The sequence below is a fragment of the Lotus japonicus genome, chromosome 2 (genome assembly GCF_012489685.1).
Source record: "Lotus japonicus ecotype B-129 chromosome 2, LjGifu_v1.2".
In the NCBI taxonomy this organism is placed as follows: domain Eukaryota; kingdom Viridiplantae; phylum Streptophyta; class Magnoliopsida; order Fabales; family Fabaceae; genus Lotus; species Lotus japonicus.
The window spans coordinates 89,605,676-89,619,020 of NC_080042.1; the positions used below are offsets into that span (position 1 = coordinate 89,605,676).

The window sequence follows — 13,345 nt, forward strand, 5'->3', positions numbered from 1 at the left end:
AATTTAATTTTGTGTATGTTTAGATGCACTGTGAAAAATACCGTTGAGTTAAAATCATTCTAGAAAAAAACATATATTCATTGTTCATATCTTTCATGAATAGAAAAAACGGAAAAATTAATGGTACGACCCAAAAGAAGAGAATATAGTAAACGATAAAACAATCATGAGATGAGATTCGTGTAATTTAACTTCATCCATCGATGAAGTGAAGAGAACTTGCTCTCCAAACATTTTTTAATAGTTAATTGAGAAAGTCAAACTCAATGCCACACTCGAGGAAGTCAAGCTCACACGCAAACGAGTCTCTGCAAGATGAATCAGCGATTAGAGAAATCCAAAAGCCCTCCGCAATCTATGTCCCATGGGACCCCACCCCCTTTAGCAGGACCCTAAAACTTGTACCCCGCTATTGCAGATGCCATAAAGCCCTCACCTATATAAATCTAAGAGCATCTCCAACGCTGGTTTCTTAAACCAGTTGGAGATGCTAAGAATCGTTTCTTAGCTTTTCAACCCATTGGAGCTTGCTTAGTTGACAGTTTCAATTTCTTAACTACAGTGCATGGTTGCTTCTGCAAGCAACTTTGCTTTTTCAGTTTCTTAACTAAAATAATATATTTTCTCTCTCTCCCCCAACAGCTTTCAGAGGCAAACATAACAGAAAGGATGAAATTGAACAATTCAAGTTCAACAGAGACATAATCAGAGGATGAAAATTGAAATTTTATTGAATGAATTGAAACTTTACATGAAGAAATTGAAACTTAAAACCCAAAAATTGATATTTACATAAATAAATAAAAAATCTTCTCTGGTGAAGTTCTGGAAGCTCTGATCTGAAAGTATTTCCCCTTGCATGTGTGAAAAGGAAGGATTTTTGCAAGCTTCAAGGCTTTGAAGCTATGAAACAGGGGTTGTGGGGGTCGGATTGAGGCTGTATGGTGGCGGTGGTGGTTGTTTGGTGGCCGATGGTGACTGCATGTGGTTGTTTGGTGGAGGCGGTTGCTGTTTGGTGATCGGCTGGGGCTTTGGAGGCGTGGACCAGAGAGATCGAGGGAGAAGAAGTGAGGGAGAGAGGAAGGAGAAGGGGAGGCATCGAGAGGAAGGAGAAAAGGAGAAGTGAGGCAGAGAGGAGGTGCTGCAGGTCAGGGAGAGAGGAAGGGGAAAAGAGGAAGGTGAGTGAGAGAGCTTGAGGAAGAAGATGAGCGTGAGAGAAGAGAGGAAGAAGGAGAGGAGCGGCTAGGGTTGAGTGAGGAATGGAGAGTGAGTGAGGAAAAATAGGTTTTATAGTGGGTGACCGGCTGAGTCGGTCATCCCACCGTTATGGACCGGTCCAGACCGGCTGGAGCCGGTTTTCTGCCCGTTTGGGCTTTTCTTTTTGAATTTTTTTAAATTGACCGGTTTGACCGGTTTGACCACAAGGAGAAAAAAGTAATTTAAGTTGGGTGAAAATAAATATTATTAATTTATGTTGTATGGTGGGACACGGGTGGGACCCTTCAAATAGTAATTTAAGAAATCATGGGTTGGAGCAAAATCTGCTTCAGTTTCTTAAGAGTTTCTTAAGTCTGATGTGGCAGTACGAGCCCACATGAATAGTGCTGAATAGTGTGTTAAGAAACCAAATAAGAATTTTAGGGTTGGAGTTGCTCTAACCCATTTCAACTCTTGCTTGTCATTCACACACTTACTTGGGTATAAGAGTATTTTTTTGTAGATCCTCTGCTCGGATGAGAAAGAGCACCATATGCAACCACTACCACCGCATCGCTTAGACCACCATCTCACCCACCATCTCCCTCCACGCAACACCTTTATTTTGGTGATTTAATTGGACCTGTTTGTTCACTACTCTTACATGTAAAAAAAAATGTACTCTTTAGTGTTGGCTTCAACTTGAGACCACAAGTAAAGTTTAATTTGGCCGGTTCGCTTAGCTAATCCATACGCTTGTCAGCATGCACAAAATATTTTGGAGAGAGAATTGTGAATTAAAAAAAAATGCTACTATTTCGAATAGTGCTGAAAATAAAATAACAATATCATCACTAATAAAGAATGGAACGCAGACTATTGAGGACTAAAACTCTATGTGCATAATGTGGAATATTTAAATCAAATAATAGTTGCTTGTAGTGGAATAGATTATGGTCTCTGATGAATTAGGTTTTAAATTTCACGTTAGTGAGAATTCCTGATCCAAAGGAATGTAGAATATTGAGATTTACTTCTAAGTTCTAAGGGACGATAATTCTATATAAACCCCACTATTCTTCATTGGAGTCCAAGTCGGAAATCAAACATTAAAAGATACATAACAAACAATTTGTCTAATTCAATTTATCTTCTTCCAGTTCGATCGAAGACATCATACTCCAGCATTTTGCGTGCGTTCATAGATTTACTTATTTTAATTTTAAGTCAATTGGCTCAACTCATGGTTCTCAATAATATTTTACATTCTTTAAAAGCGCATATGTTAAAATTGATTCATATTGGAAATGATCAGCACTCATTGATACTTATCCCTTTTGTTTTGATGGTCGATTCAATTCAACCTCTTTCATATTTTTAGGCATCCATTCTCATGCATGCCTAGAGCGGGGTTACTGTTCCGGTAGTCGAATTCGGTCACGTTCATATCTTTAGGCATCCATTCTCATACATACTCGGAGCTAGGAGGTGATTGTTTCAATAGTCGGATAATTGGTCTCACTGCAACCCGAATTCCTCGAGGTTCTGATCATCCCAGTAGCAACCCGACTAGATCCTCCCCCCAACAATGCGCGTAAAGAACTGACGACGACCCAACCAAAGAACCGACGAATTTCCAATGTCCTAATCCTTATCCAAATATCAAGATCCAAGGTTTTCCCTTCGTCACATCACATCAAAGTTACTACAACCCATGATAATGGCGCAAAGCTCAAGAACATACCGAACACTCATGACAACCTCAAACCCCGCGAGTCCAACCTCTATAAAAAGCAAGGTTTGAAGGAGCATGAGGTAAACACATTTCTCCATATCTTTACTACCGCTTTTCACCCACGTTTTGACTTAAGCGTTGGAATGTTCTTGCAAGTACCACCCCCGGCGCACCCAGATAATAGAGAAGCTACCCCAAAACACGGAGACCCACTAAATCAGCCGCCCATACTCACCGGAAGTTAGTCGTTCCTCTTCAATCAACATCCACCTATTTTTTATCAAAGAATTATGGATTATGGTTGACTCGTTTATATAAACTTAAGGATATCTAATTAGTAGAGCGGTTACTTGGACTATAAACCATGTCATTTCCCAAAAATGCTAGGTTATTATCTCTTATTTTGCTAGCTTTTATCATGACTGTACACACACATTCCACCACATGCATGTACATGATGACTGATTCACTCACGCACGCACTTTCGGTATATTATCTATAATTTCTGCATGCTTTGAAATTTCTTTTCCTACTCCCACAAAGGCCACAATGCATAGGACTTAAGTGCAGGTTTCTTACTATCATGGCAGTGCTATGAACAAGTAGGAGAAAAAAAAACAAGATACATAAACGATACAATATGCAGTTGTCTTGATGCTGATTTTTTAAGTGATATAATATAATATAGTCATACTGCAAACGTCACTTTGCCACTTAGAGCACAGTTTTAACTTTTAACTTCATGAAGTGGGACTATTTAATTCCATTAACCAAATGCAGACTTGAGACTTGTCTGCCAAAATAAAATGAGCTCAAAATCTGGACTTGTACCAAACTCAAGTGATTGGGACATGTGGATAGTGGCTCTGCCGCTCTCTAAAAAAAATTAAGCTTCCAAGTGCGCGCTTCTTTTTCTTCTATAAATTGTTTTACTTCACAGCTTGTTGTCACACACAGTTCTAAAATTGAGTAAAACAGAACCTCCCCTGTTGCATTCACTCTAGTTTCAACTTATGGAGTGTATCTCTTACAAACATCCTTTTGTTTTCATGTTATGGCTTGTGCTCCTTAGTCCTCTCGTGTCCTCTCAACTTTATTATAATTTCTATGACACAACGTGTCCAAATCTGACCAGAATTGTTAGATACAATCTCTTGTCAGCTATGTCCAATGACACAAGGATTGCTGCTTCTCTCTTGCGCCTTCATTTCCATGATTGTTTTGTCAATGTAAATCAGCTGTTTGAATTTTAGCTATTCCTTTAAATTAAAGTAGTAATTTTAGATTAAATAGATTGTCAAGGCTAATTGGCTAATTTTACTTGTGCTTATTCTCTTATTTTCTCTATTACATATATAGGGATGTGATGGGTCTGTACTTCTGGATGATACCAGCACTCAAAAGGGTGAAAAAAATGCACTGCCTAATAAAAATTCAATCAGAGGATTTGAGGTCATTGACACAATCAAATCTGCATTAGAGAAAGCTTGTCCATCCACAGTGTCATGTGCTGATATACTTACTCTAGCAGCAAGAGAAGCTGTTTATCTTGTAAGAGACTAATTATTTGGACTAGCTAATTTTGCATGCAAAGAACTTATATCATATTGTTCAAGACAAAGGTGTTTGGCTGACAATTTTTTGTGGATCAAGAACAAACTATTTCAATCATGCATGCATGAGCATTGAAATCTTATTGCATGAGTACATCCAACTGATCAAGATTTTCTGTCTTCAAACGGTGTTTCAATTTCCTAGCCCACCAATAAAATCTTGTCATGTCAATTTAAAAATATATGATTGGAGCAATTATGAACTTACATGGTGATTTTTAACTAACATATCAAAATCTTATTGGTGGGACATTAAATTGAAACATAGTTTGACACACCAGATTTCAATCCACATATTAAAACTGCTTCTTTTTTTCATTTTTCAGAGTAGAGGCCCTTTTTGGTCTGTACCTCTTGGTCGTAGAGATGGCACAACAGCAAGCGAGAGCGAGGCAAATAACTTGCCATCACCCTTTGAACCTCTGGAAAACATTACTGCCAAGTTCATTTCCAAGGGTCTTGAAAAGAAGGATGTAGCAGTACTCTCAGGTTTAATTTGCTCCCTTCACATCAACTGTTCTTGGATTCTCTAGTGGTTCTGCAAAATGATATGTGCTTAAAACTTTTCATTGGTTCAATTTTTTACTAATCAATTTGAACCATTTAACATAAAATTCAAGGGCCAAGAATTTATAGCAGAGAGCCGAGCTGCGGAGAATATGGTTGTAGGCATGTAGCGGTTACTTGGTTAGCAATTAACCTTTTTTACGTTGTTTAATTCATGCAGGTGCCCACACTTTTGGGTTCGCTCAGTGCTTTACATTCAAGCCAAGGCTATTCGACTTTGGTGGCTCTGGTAAACCTGATCCAGCACTTGGTTCTTCACTTCTTCAAAATTTGCAGAAGCTATGTCCAAATCAAGAAGCTTCTGACACCAATTTGGTGCCTCTGGATTCTGTCACAACCAGCACATTTGATAACATGTATTACAGAAATCTTGTGAACAATTCAGGGCTACTTCAGTCAGACCAAGCTCTTTTGGGTGACAACACAACTGCTTCATTGGTCGCTAACTATAGCAAGTGGCCTGTTCTGTTCTTCAGAGACTTTGCTGTGTCTATAGAGAAAATGGGCCGTATAGGTGTACTCACAGGACAACAGGGGCAGATTAGAAAAAATTGTAGGGCTGTGAACTAGATATGTATGTTCTTCCTTTGTAGACTTGTATGAAACCATGCCTAAAATAAAATAGTCCTAATAGTTAGACATACTGTTCCAACTCGAAATCTAACTAACAACTTATTAGCTCTGGTTTTAACCGTTACAAACATCATTGTCGGCAGTTAAAAATCATCTCTAATACGAATGTTAGTTGGATGTCAAATAAAACAATATCTCAGTGTAATATTTTTGTAAATAAAAGTACAAATGTGTGATAATACTCTAGTTGTGGTGGCATGTGGACCAAAATAATATGTCTCTAATATTTGTGTAAATAAAAATACAAATATGTTATAATATTTTAGTATCCTAAAACTTGTCCTAATAAAATCTTTCTCTTTTAGACAATAGGAGTATAAATTAAAATGGTAGAGACCTAAGCCGTGAAAATTGCTTTACCATCCCGTGTAATTAAAAAATGAGGTTGTCTTTGATCACATATGAGTGTGGTTTTACTCAATCTTGGATAGACTGATAGAATTTAAAATAAGTGGTTAAAGAATTTCATAACTTTTTTTCATAAGTTTTTATCAAAGAATCATATTGGATTATAGGTCTCATGGATAATTTAGACAACTCCTTAAAAAGTTAATCATATTAATTTGATAATTATATATAGACTATCATAATCCCTAATATATTTTAGTGAAGTCTATAATAAATAATAATGGACTTGGACTGATTCCAAGTACAGCCCAAGCCCACCACATTGCTTTCAATTTTCAATTTTGTTTTGACCAAAAACAAAATTTTAAATGTTGAACCCCAAAAAAAGTTCAAATGAATAAATACCCGGGCGCGTGTTGGAATTTGCCGAATTGGGAATGCTTTGACAGTTAACAGAAATGGATGATGAGAAGAAGAGAAGAGGAAAGAGCGTAGCGATTCTAATCTCCTCTGATGAAGACGAAGACGACGACACTGCTCTCGAAGAAGAAGATGATGATGAATTCATCGATTGCGATGCCGATGAAGCTTCTGAATCGGATGATCGTGATGTTGATGATGAGTCCAAATCAGATGACAGTGATATCGATGATGAATCCCGCTCCGATAAAGTTATCGCACTCCTTCAAGGTTCTGTAATTTGATTCTTGTACAAATGGAGTTAACAATCGGTGTGTTGATCAAGATAATTGAATTCAGTGTTAGTTTGTTTTTTTTTTTACAGAAGGAAAGGATATAGATTCCTTGAAATTAAACGAATGCAAAGCGTATTTGCGGAAACACGGCCTCAGGATTGCAGGAAATCGAGCGGTTTGCATTGCGAGGATTAGGGAACATTGGAGGTAACTCTCTACAATTTGATAAACCCTAATGTTGTATATTTGAGTCTTGGTTTGATGTCTAAATTTACATATGCTGATGTGCATTTCTGCTCATATAATCGTGGTGCATTTTTCCTAGTTTTTTTTTCTTGAACTGGAACCAGAAGTATCTAACTTAATAGAGGATCTAAGTATTATGCTTGGTGTAGTAGAATCATGCTTGTGGTGGTGATGTTTAGCTCTAGTTGGAACCTGTGGGAAAATTTTGACTGAGCTCTGAGGATATGTAAGAAATGTTGTGTTGAGAACTAAGAAATGAGCATCAGGACGCGGGAGAGATTGTATGAAATGGAAAGGCTTATGATCATTTGTGGATGTCTAATGTCTTCATTTTCATTCTTCTATAGAAGTTTTTTTTTTTTTTTTACTTGAGTTTATTACTATTTTACTACAAAAGAAAAAATGTGTCATCCATAAACTTCCCCTCTAAGGCTTAGGGTGTATTTGTAAGTTGAAATTTGGAATGGAGGGAAGGGAAAGGGGAGGCTTATGAGAAGCCCTCCCCTTGTTTGAGAGTTTTTTAAGAAGGCGGTAAGAGTTTGAAGGTTTTTTAAGAAACCCTCCTAAACCCCTCCAAGACCCTCCTCTAGTTATTTTGTGGAGTTCGTCTAAATTGAAGGTTTTGGTGGAATTCTCTTCCCCTTACCTTCCTCTCAAAGCCTTCCCCTTCCCTCCCTCAAAAAGTCCCAAGCACACCATAAAGCTAAAAGCAAAATAATTAGAAACTAAGATAGGACTTGTTACTTTTGCTTTTGAGTTACTGTGCAATGCGAAGTGACTATATTGATATCTCAGGTTAAGACATGGAAGTGGGTACACCCTGTATCCTAGATCATCTTTCAACATTAATTGTACTGGTAAATTGTTTTTATCTTTTTCTTTCATCTGCCTTACTCTTATCATTGTTCAAATAAATTATAGTTTTCTAACTTTCCTCAGGTGATGTCTGCATGGGTGATGTGGTTCTGTTCAGACAGAAGGTTTATGAAAAGTAAGTTGTTTCTCCCATCATTTTTAATAAACAATTTTTCTTCCGCTCCCAAAATATTCTTTTTACAAGTATATATTTCACCAGGTTTGATAAAGTCACTCGGCATGGACGAGTAACAGGAAGCAGAACTGTTGCCGGGAGGGTTGTGAAGGAGAGCTATGGTGCAGCTAAACAACAACATACCTTCACTGTAAGCCTAAAGTTTACTTTGCAATGAGTTCGATACACAAAAAAGGTGATATTTGCTCGGCATGTCCTGTGTTACGCCTATAGTCTTTTATTTGGACATGAATTATTGGTGATATTTGCTCTTATTATAAGCCTTGCAGTGCAATTACTTTTTTGGCTGATATAGCCTCTGCTTTCTCTCTCAACTTTGTCTTGTGAATTTCACTCCCTATACTGTTTGATATTTTGTTGTTGTTGGAGTAATTGTTTTATTAAAACCAGTTTAGATATACTCATCGACAAACTCTCATAGGAAATAAAAAGTTAAAATGGTTTTGCAACGTATGAGTTTTTGAAATAATTAATTCCAGTATAAGTTGAAATTAGCTTTTGCTTCTTAAATTTCTCAAAAGCTACCTCATTTAACTACTTATAAACACTTATAAGGCCTTTTCCTGTGTAAATTAGAACCAAATACTTATCCAAGTTAAGAAGCTCTAGTCAGTTAGAAGCTAATCCAAATTGGACATAAGACAGAGACCAATGTTTTGTGCTAAAAGAATGCTTTCCCCTAGTCAAACAGAAGTAGAAAACAAAGTTAACCATACTTGGTTTCATAGTTGCATGTCATGTGAAAGAAATATCTTTGCCTGATTTTACTGATTAATATCCTGCAGTTTATTGCCGAACAAGGAACTCTTTACACTTTAGTGACTCCTTCTTTATCAATCATGATGATTCATTGCTAAGTTAAATTCTTCTACATATTGCAGGTTGAGGTGCTGTGGAGTAGTGGTGTTAAGAAATTGGCTCCACTTTTCCCTTTGCTTGTAAAGGGCCGTAATCTCTATAAACTGAAAACTGACAGACAGGTATTAATCAGTCTTCTTGAGCAGTTATCTTTTTTTTTCCTTTCATCCTCATGATGTTTGTGTTTATTGTTTCTGTTGTTCTTCATGCTTTAGCGATGGAACGATGAGGCTGATAGAGTTAAAGTGCTTTCTGAGAAGCACAGACGAGGGGCAGCAGCGAGGTCTGTGAGAGCGCTGAAGCAAAGACATAAAGGATCTAAGGGTAGGGCTTGCCTTTGGTGGATGAGTTTGGGTTTCAATATTTCATTATCGTACAGTTTTCCATATTGTTAGTAACTTGTTCATATCTTATAACTGTTAGGTTCAAAAAGGCAGCGTGAAATCCAGAATACAAAACGATCAAAAATAGGAAGATCCGTTGAACTAGATAAGGTTAGGAACCTTGATGGCTACAGAAGAGCAAATGACTATCGACCTCAAGAGGCCACTTCATCAACATGGAATGAAAGTACATCTTCAAGAGCCTTCAGATCTACCAGGGGAAGCCATGAGTTTGCTCAATTTGACCATTTTCAAGTTCCAGATTATCCATTATATGCTAGTAATCATCACATCCCATATCAATTTCAAGTAAATTCTCAGAGAAGGAATGAACCAAGCGAATTCTTTTATTATGAGATGGAACCTTTGAGGCCTCGTGTACGTGAATTCACATCTAGAACACCGCATCTCGGGTCCAGTTATGGTCATCATCATGGCCATCCACACCTATACAACTTCGATATGCATTTGAATGGAGAACATATGCACAGACCATTACAATTTTCTCCAAGAGCCAGGTATGGATGGAGAAATTCTGGTAGGTGATGTGTGTTTTTCATTAGGAAGACTTGCATTACAGGCTGTTTGGTTTTTACCCTCTTTTTTTAACAGTGGAATGTTCTTGGTTCCCCCAGTTGCGCTTTCCAGTTTGGGCTAGTGGCCTAGTGTACCTGGTGTATAGTTGGATCTTGGATGAACAATGGAGGGGATTGTAAGTATCCCTTTTTCGAATCTGGTTTTGGTTACAGATACTTCCAACATTGCTATTGCACCATGTTTATGTTTGAATTTGGAAATCTAGTCGAAATGGGAAGGAAATAATTTCGTCAAAGGGATCACTAGTCTGCTAGAACTACGTTGCAAACTCTACCAGGTGTTATGAATGAAGCTAATACCGGAATTGAAATAATCAAAGGGAGAAACTGAATAAGAAAACGTCGTGTGAAGTTATGTAAATGATGTTCAATCTCACGGGACCCCTTTAGTTGCAAGCAGCGGATATATGGGTATTTTTTTTTTGGTACATAGCGGATATATGGGTTTAAATAAAATATAATATCATAGCTAGAAAAAAAAGTGAGTTAAAATAAAATAAATGAAAACTGAAATGTAAATGAATGGCTACTTAAGTCAAAACTACACGCACTTTCTCTTTTCTCTTTATCTCGCTCTAGGTATCTCCACCGCTGGATTCACGTACCATTTTAAAAAAATTGCAAATCAAATTCTCTGACAATCATTGTGACATGGGACCCCTTTAGTTGCAAGCAGCGGATATATGGGGTTTTTTTTTGGTACATAGCGGATATATGGGTTTAAATAAAATATAATATCATAGCTTGAAAAAAAAGTGAGTTAAAATAAAATAAATGAAAACTGAAATGTAAATGAATGGCTACTTAAGTCAAAATTACACGCACTTTCTCTTTTCTCTTTATCTCGCTCTAGGTATCTCAACGCTGGATTCACGTGCCATTTTAAAAAAATTGCAAATCAAATTCTCTGACAATCATTGTGACATGGGACCCCTTTAGTTGCAAGCAGCGGATATATGGGTTTTTTTTTGGTACATAGCGCATATATGGGTTTAAATAAAATATAATATCATAGCTAGAAAAAAAAGTGAGTTAAAATAAAATAAATGAAAACTGAAATGTAAATGAATGGCTACTTAAGTTAAAACTACACGCACTTTCTCTTTTCTCTTTATCTCGCTTTAGGTATCTTCACCGCTAGATTCACGTAACATTTTAAAAAAAATTGCAAATCAAATTCTCTGACAATCATTGTGACATGGATGGTAGAAAGTGTTTATGAGATTAGAGCGAATACAGAGTATATGTGTCCTAGAATAGAACACGAAGTCGTAGTTTTATCCATGCAACTTGTTCCCGTCACATTCCTTGGCTCCTTTTTACTTTTCCAATGCTAGGCCCCTCCCATGTTTGGACCCCCACTCCCTTCCAAAAGCACCATCACTAACACAAATTAAGTCCTTAATCATGATTTTCTCAACCTATATAGTAGTAATTGGTTGGAGGAGACAAATAAACTCTTCACATAAATACACGTAAACATTTCATTTCATTCATTTTAGCAATATTACACCATCAACATGATACATCATATTTAGTTCACAAGGACACTCCCACATGCCTTGCCTAACAGCAGGACAAACATGAAAAACAGAACTCCAAATAATCACATATCATTGACCTGTACTGTCACATACAAACTAATAACAGATGCAAAAGACAATAAAGTGGGTGCTAGAGAATCTATAATTAACTATATCAATAATTGGAAATGGATTTAGTTGAAAGAAATAATTAATAAGTTGCCAGCCAGCTAGAAGAATCTAAAAGTTGATGAAGAATTTCGAAGGTCCATCTCCTGGGTCCAAGCGTTCTTGTCCTGAACGTGCAGCTGCCAGTACGTTTGAGCCAAAGCGTCGGGATCCAATGTGCCATCTTCTCCTCCTCCACTCCTCTCAGCAACAATTAAACTTTTTCGCCTGCAAATTGATTAAACCTCATTGATTAACTTTAACTCCGATCATACTGTATTTTTGCCAACACACATTTCAATGTAGTATGAATGTGCCTTTAGCTAGTTTATGTGTGTCGTTGGAGTGAATGTATTTTTAACCAATTTAACAGCACATATGCATGCGGATTGAGACTTGAATCGGAATCTAAAGGAAGAGGCCGTGGATATGCATGAATCTAAACAAACAACACATATGCATGAATCTGGTTCGGAGATTAAAGCAACTAAGAAAATGAAGGAACCTGGGAAGGCCAACAACACCATCAATGATGACATGTGCAATGTGCACTCCCTGAGGTTGAAATTCCCTGGCCAAACACTGCGCTAGTCCTCTCAACGCGAATTTCCCACAACCTGCAGTACGTACTCATTTCATACAACTTGATTTGGTGGAAATAAATCATGAAACTAACTTAATATAGAAAGTGAAACATATATATGAATTAGTTACATAATTGGGAGTATCCGGCAATGCCATTTAGAGAAGCAGAGCATCCCGTGAAGAGAATCGTTCCCTTTCCTCTTTCCACCATGCTAGGAATCACCTTGAATCATTCCAGCAAATTGATTAGCAAACAATAATATGATCCATGTTAGTTATGAAACAGCTAGCTAGAGTGAATGAATTCTGAACCTGTTGAGCGCAGTGGAAGGCACCGACAGTGGAAACCGCCAGCGAATTCTGGAAGGTTTCTAGGGGGAGGCTTTGGAAGGAGGTGGGATTAGGAGGCTGGTAGTTGGCATTGTAAACGAGAACCTCCACGAATCCGAGGGAGAGAACGGTTTCAAATGCATCCCTGACGCTTTTGGAATCGGAGCAGTCGATGCGAATTGCAAACACCTGTGCTTTCTCTTCACTTGCTATCTCCTCCGCCAATCTCGACAACCTTCCCAGGTCGCGAGCGAGAATGGCGACGGTGTAGCCTTCGTGAGCAAACTTGCCGGCGATGGAGCGGCCTAGCTTAGGTCCCACACCAACTATGGCAGCAATGCCTTGTTGTTGTGAGGAGCCAGAGCTTGCCGTGCTTCTTATCATGATGCCAATCTAACCAAGTTAGTATTAACAGTGCAGCGAGTAGATTAATCACTGTTGTCGGCGATGAAACTGAGAAACAACTTAGAATTAATGAAAGGGAAGAGGAGCAGATAGATTAATGAAGAAGGTTGGTGTATACTACTGTATATATAGTAGGTAGCGGTGGATAGTGGTGGTGGAACAGTACTAATGGTTATGGTGGAGATCTAGTGAGGGAGAAAGAAATATGGAAGTGGTGGAGAGAGAGGTTGAGGTGTCTTTGGGGCTGTCTGAATCATTGTCTCCCTTACAAGAGGCACTCCTCATTTTTCTCCTTCCTTCTCCTCTCGACAACTCAAGGGCCATTTTCATTTTTTTCAGCTATGAATATGATCCTCTTTTCTTTTTTTACGTCGGTGATGTGATTTTTTTTTTTTACGTGGGTGACATTGTT

The 13,345-nt window shown here is 37.8% G+C and overlaps 3 protein-coding genes across 5 annotated transcripts; 2 read left to right on the top strand and 1 right to left on the bottom strand.

The window, feature by feature from the left end:
* The first annotated feature begins 3,804 nt into the window (after positions 1–3,804).
* LOC130740809 (peroxidase 10) lies at positions 3,805–5,753 on the top strand. Its single transcript, XM_057593512.1, has 4 exons — positions 3,805–4,161; positions 4,292–4,483; positions 4,872–5,034; positions 5,273–5,753. The coding sequence occupies exons 1-4, from the start codon at positions 3,946–3,948 to the stop codon at positions 5,680–5,682; spliced, it is 981 nt and encodes a 326-aa protein (XP_057449495.1). The 5' UTR covers positions 3,805–3,945; the 3' UTR covers positions 5,683–5,753.
* Positions 5,754–6,492: 739 nt separating this feature from the next.
* LOC130740810 (zinc finger CCCH domain-containing protein 62) lies at positions 6,493–10,196 on the top strand. Of its 3 annotated transcripts, none has more exons than XM_057593514.1 (9): positions 6,493–6,783; positions 6,878–6,995; positions 7,830–7,891; positions 7,974–8,025; positions 8,110–8,215; positions 8,967–9,065; positions 9,159–9,267; positions 9,367–9,864; positions 9,962–10,196. In XM_057593514.1, the coding sequence occupies exons 1-9, from the start codon at positions 6,552–6,554 to the stop codon at positions 9,982–9,984; spliced, it is 1,299 nt and encodes a 432-aa protein (XP_057449497.1). In that variant the 5' UTR covers positions 6,493–6,551; the 3' UTR covers positions 9,985–10,196. The 3 variants fall into 3 exon arrangements, with proteins under 3 accessions (XP_057449497.1, XP_057449496.1, XP_057449498.1); XM_057593513.1 differs by having other exon boundaries at positions 9,367–9,844; positions 9,939–10,196; XM_057593515.1 differs by having other exon boundaries at positions 6,495–6,783; positions 9,367–9,844.
* A 1,196-nt stretch (positions 10,197–11,392) lies between these two features.
* Positions 11,393–13,269, bottom strand: LOC130740812 (uncharacterized). Its single transcript, XM_057593516.1, has 4 exons — positions 12,511–13,269; positions 12,328–12,421; positions 12,119–12,230; positions 11,393–11,841 (listed from the first exon to the last, which is right to left on the bottom strand). The coding sequence occupies exons 1-4, from the start codon at positions 12,910–12,912 to the stop codon at positions 11,676–11,678; spliced, it is 774 nt and encodes a 257-aa protein (XP_057449499.1). The 5' UTR covers positions 12,913–13,269; the 3' UTR covers positions 11,393–11,675.
* Between the last annotated feature and the right edge of the window lie 76 nt (positions 13,270–13,345).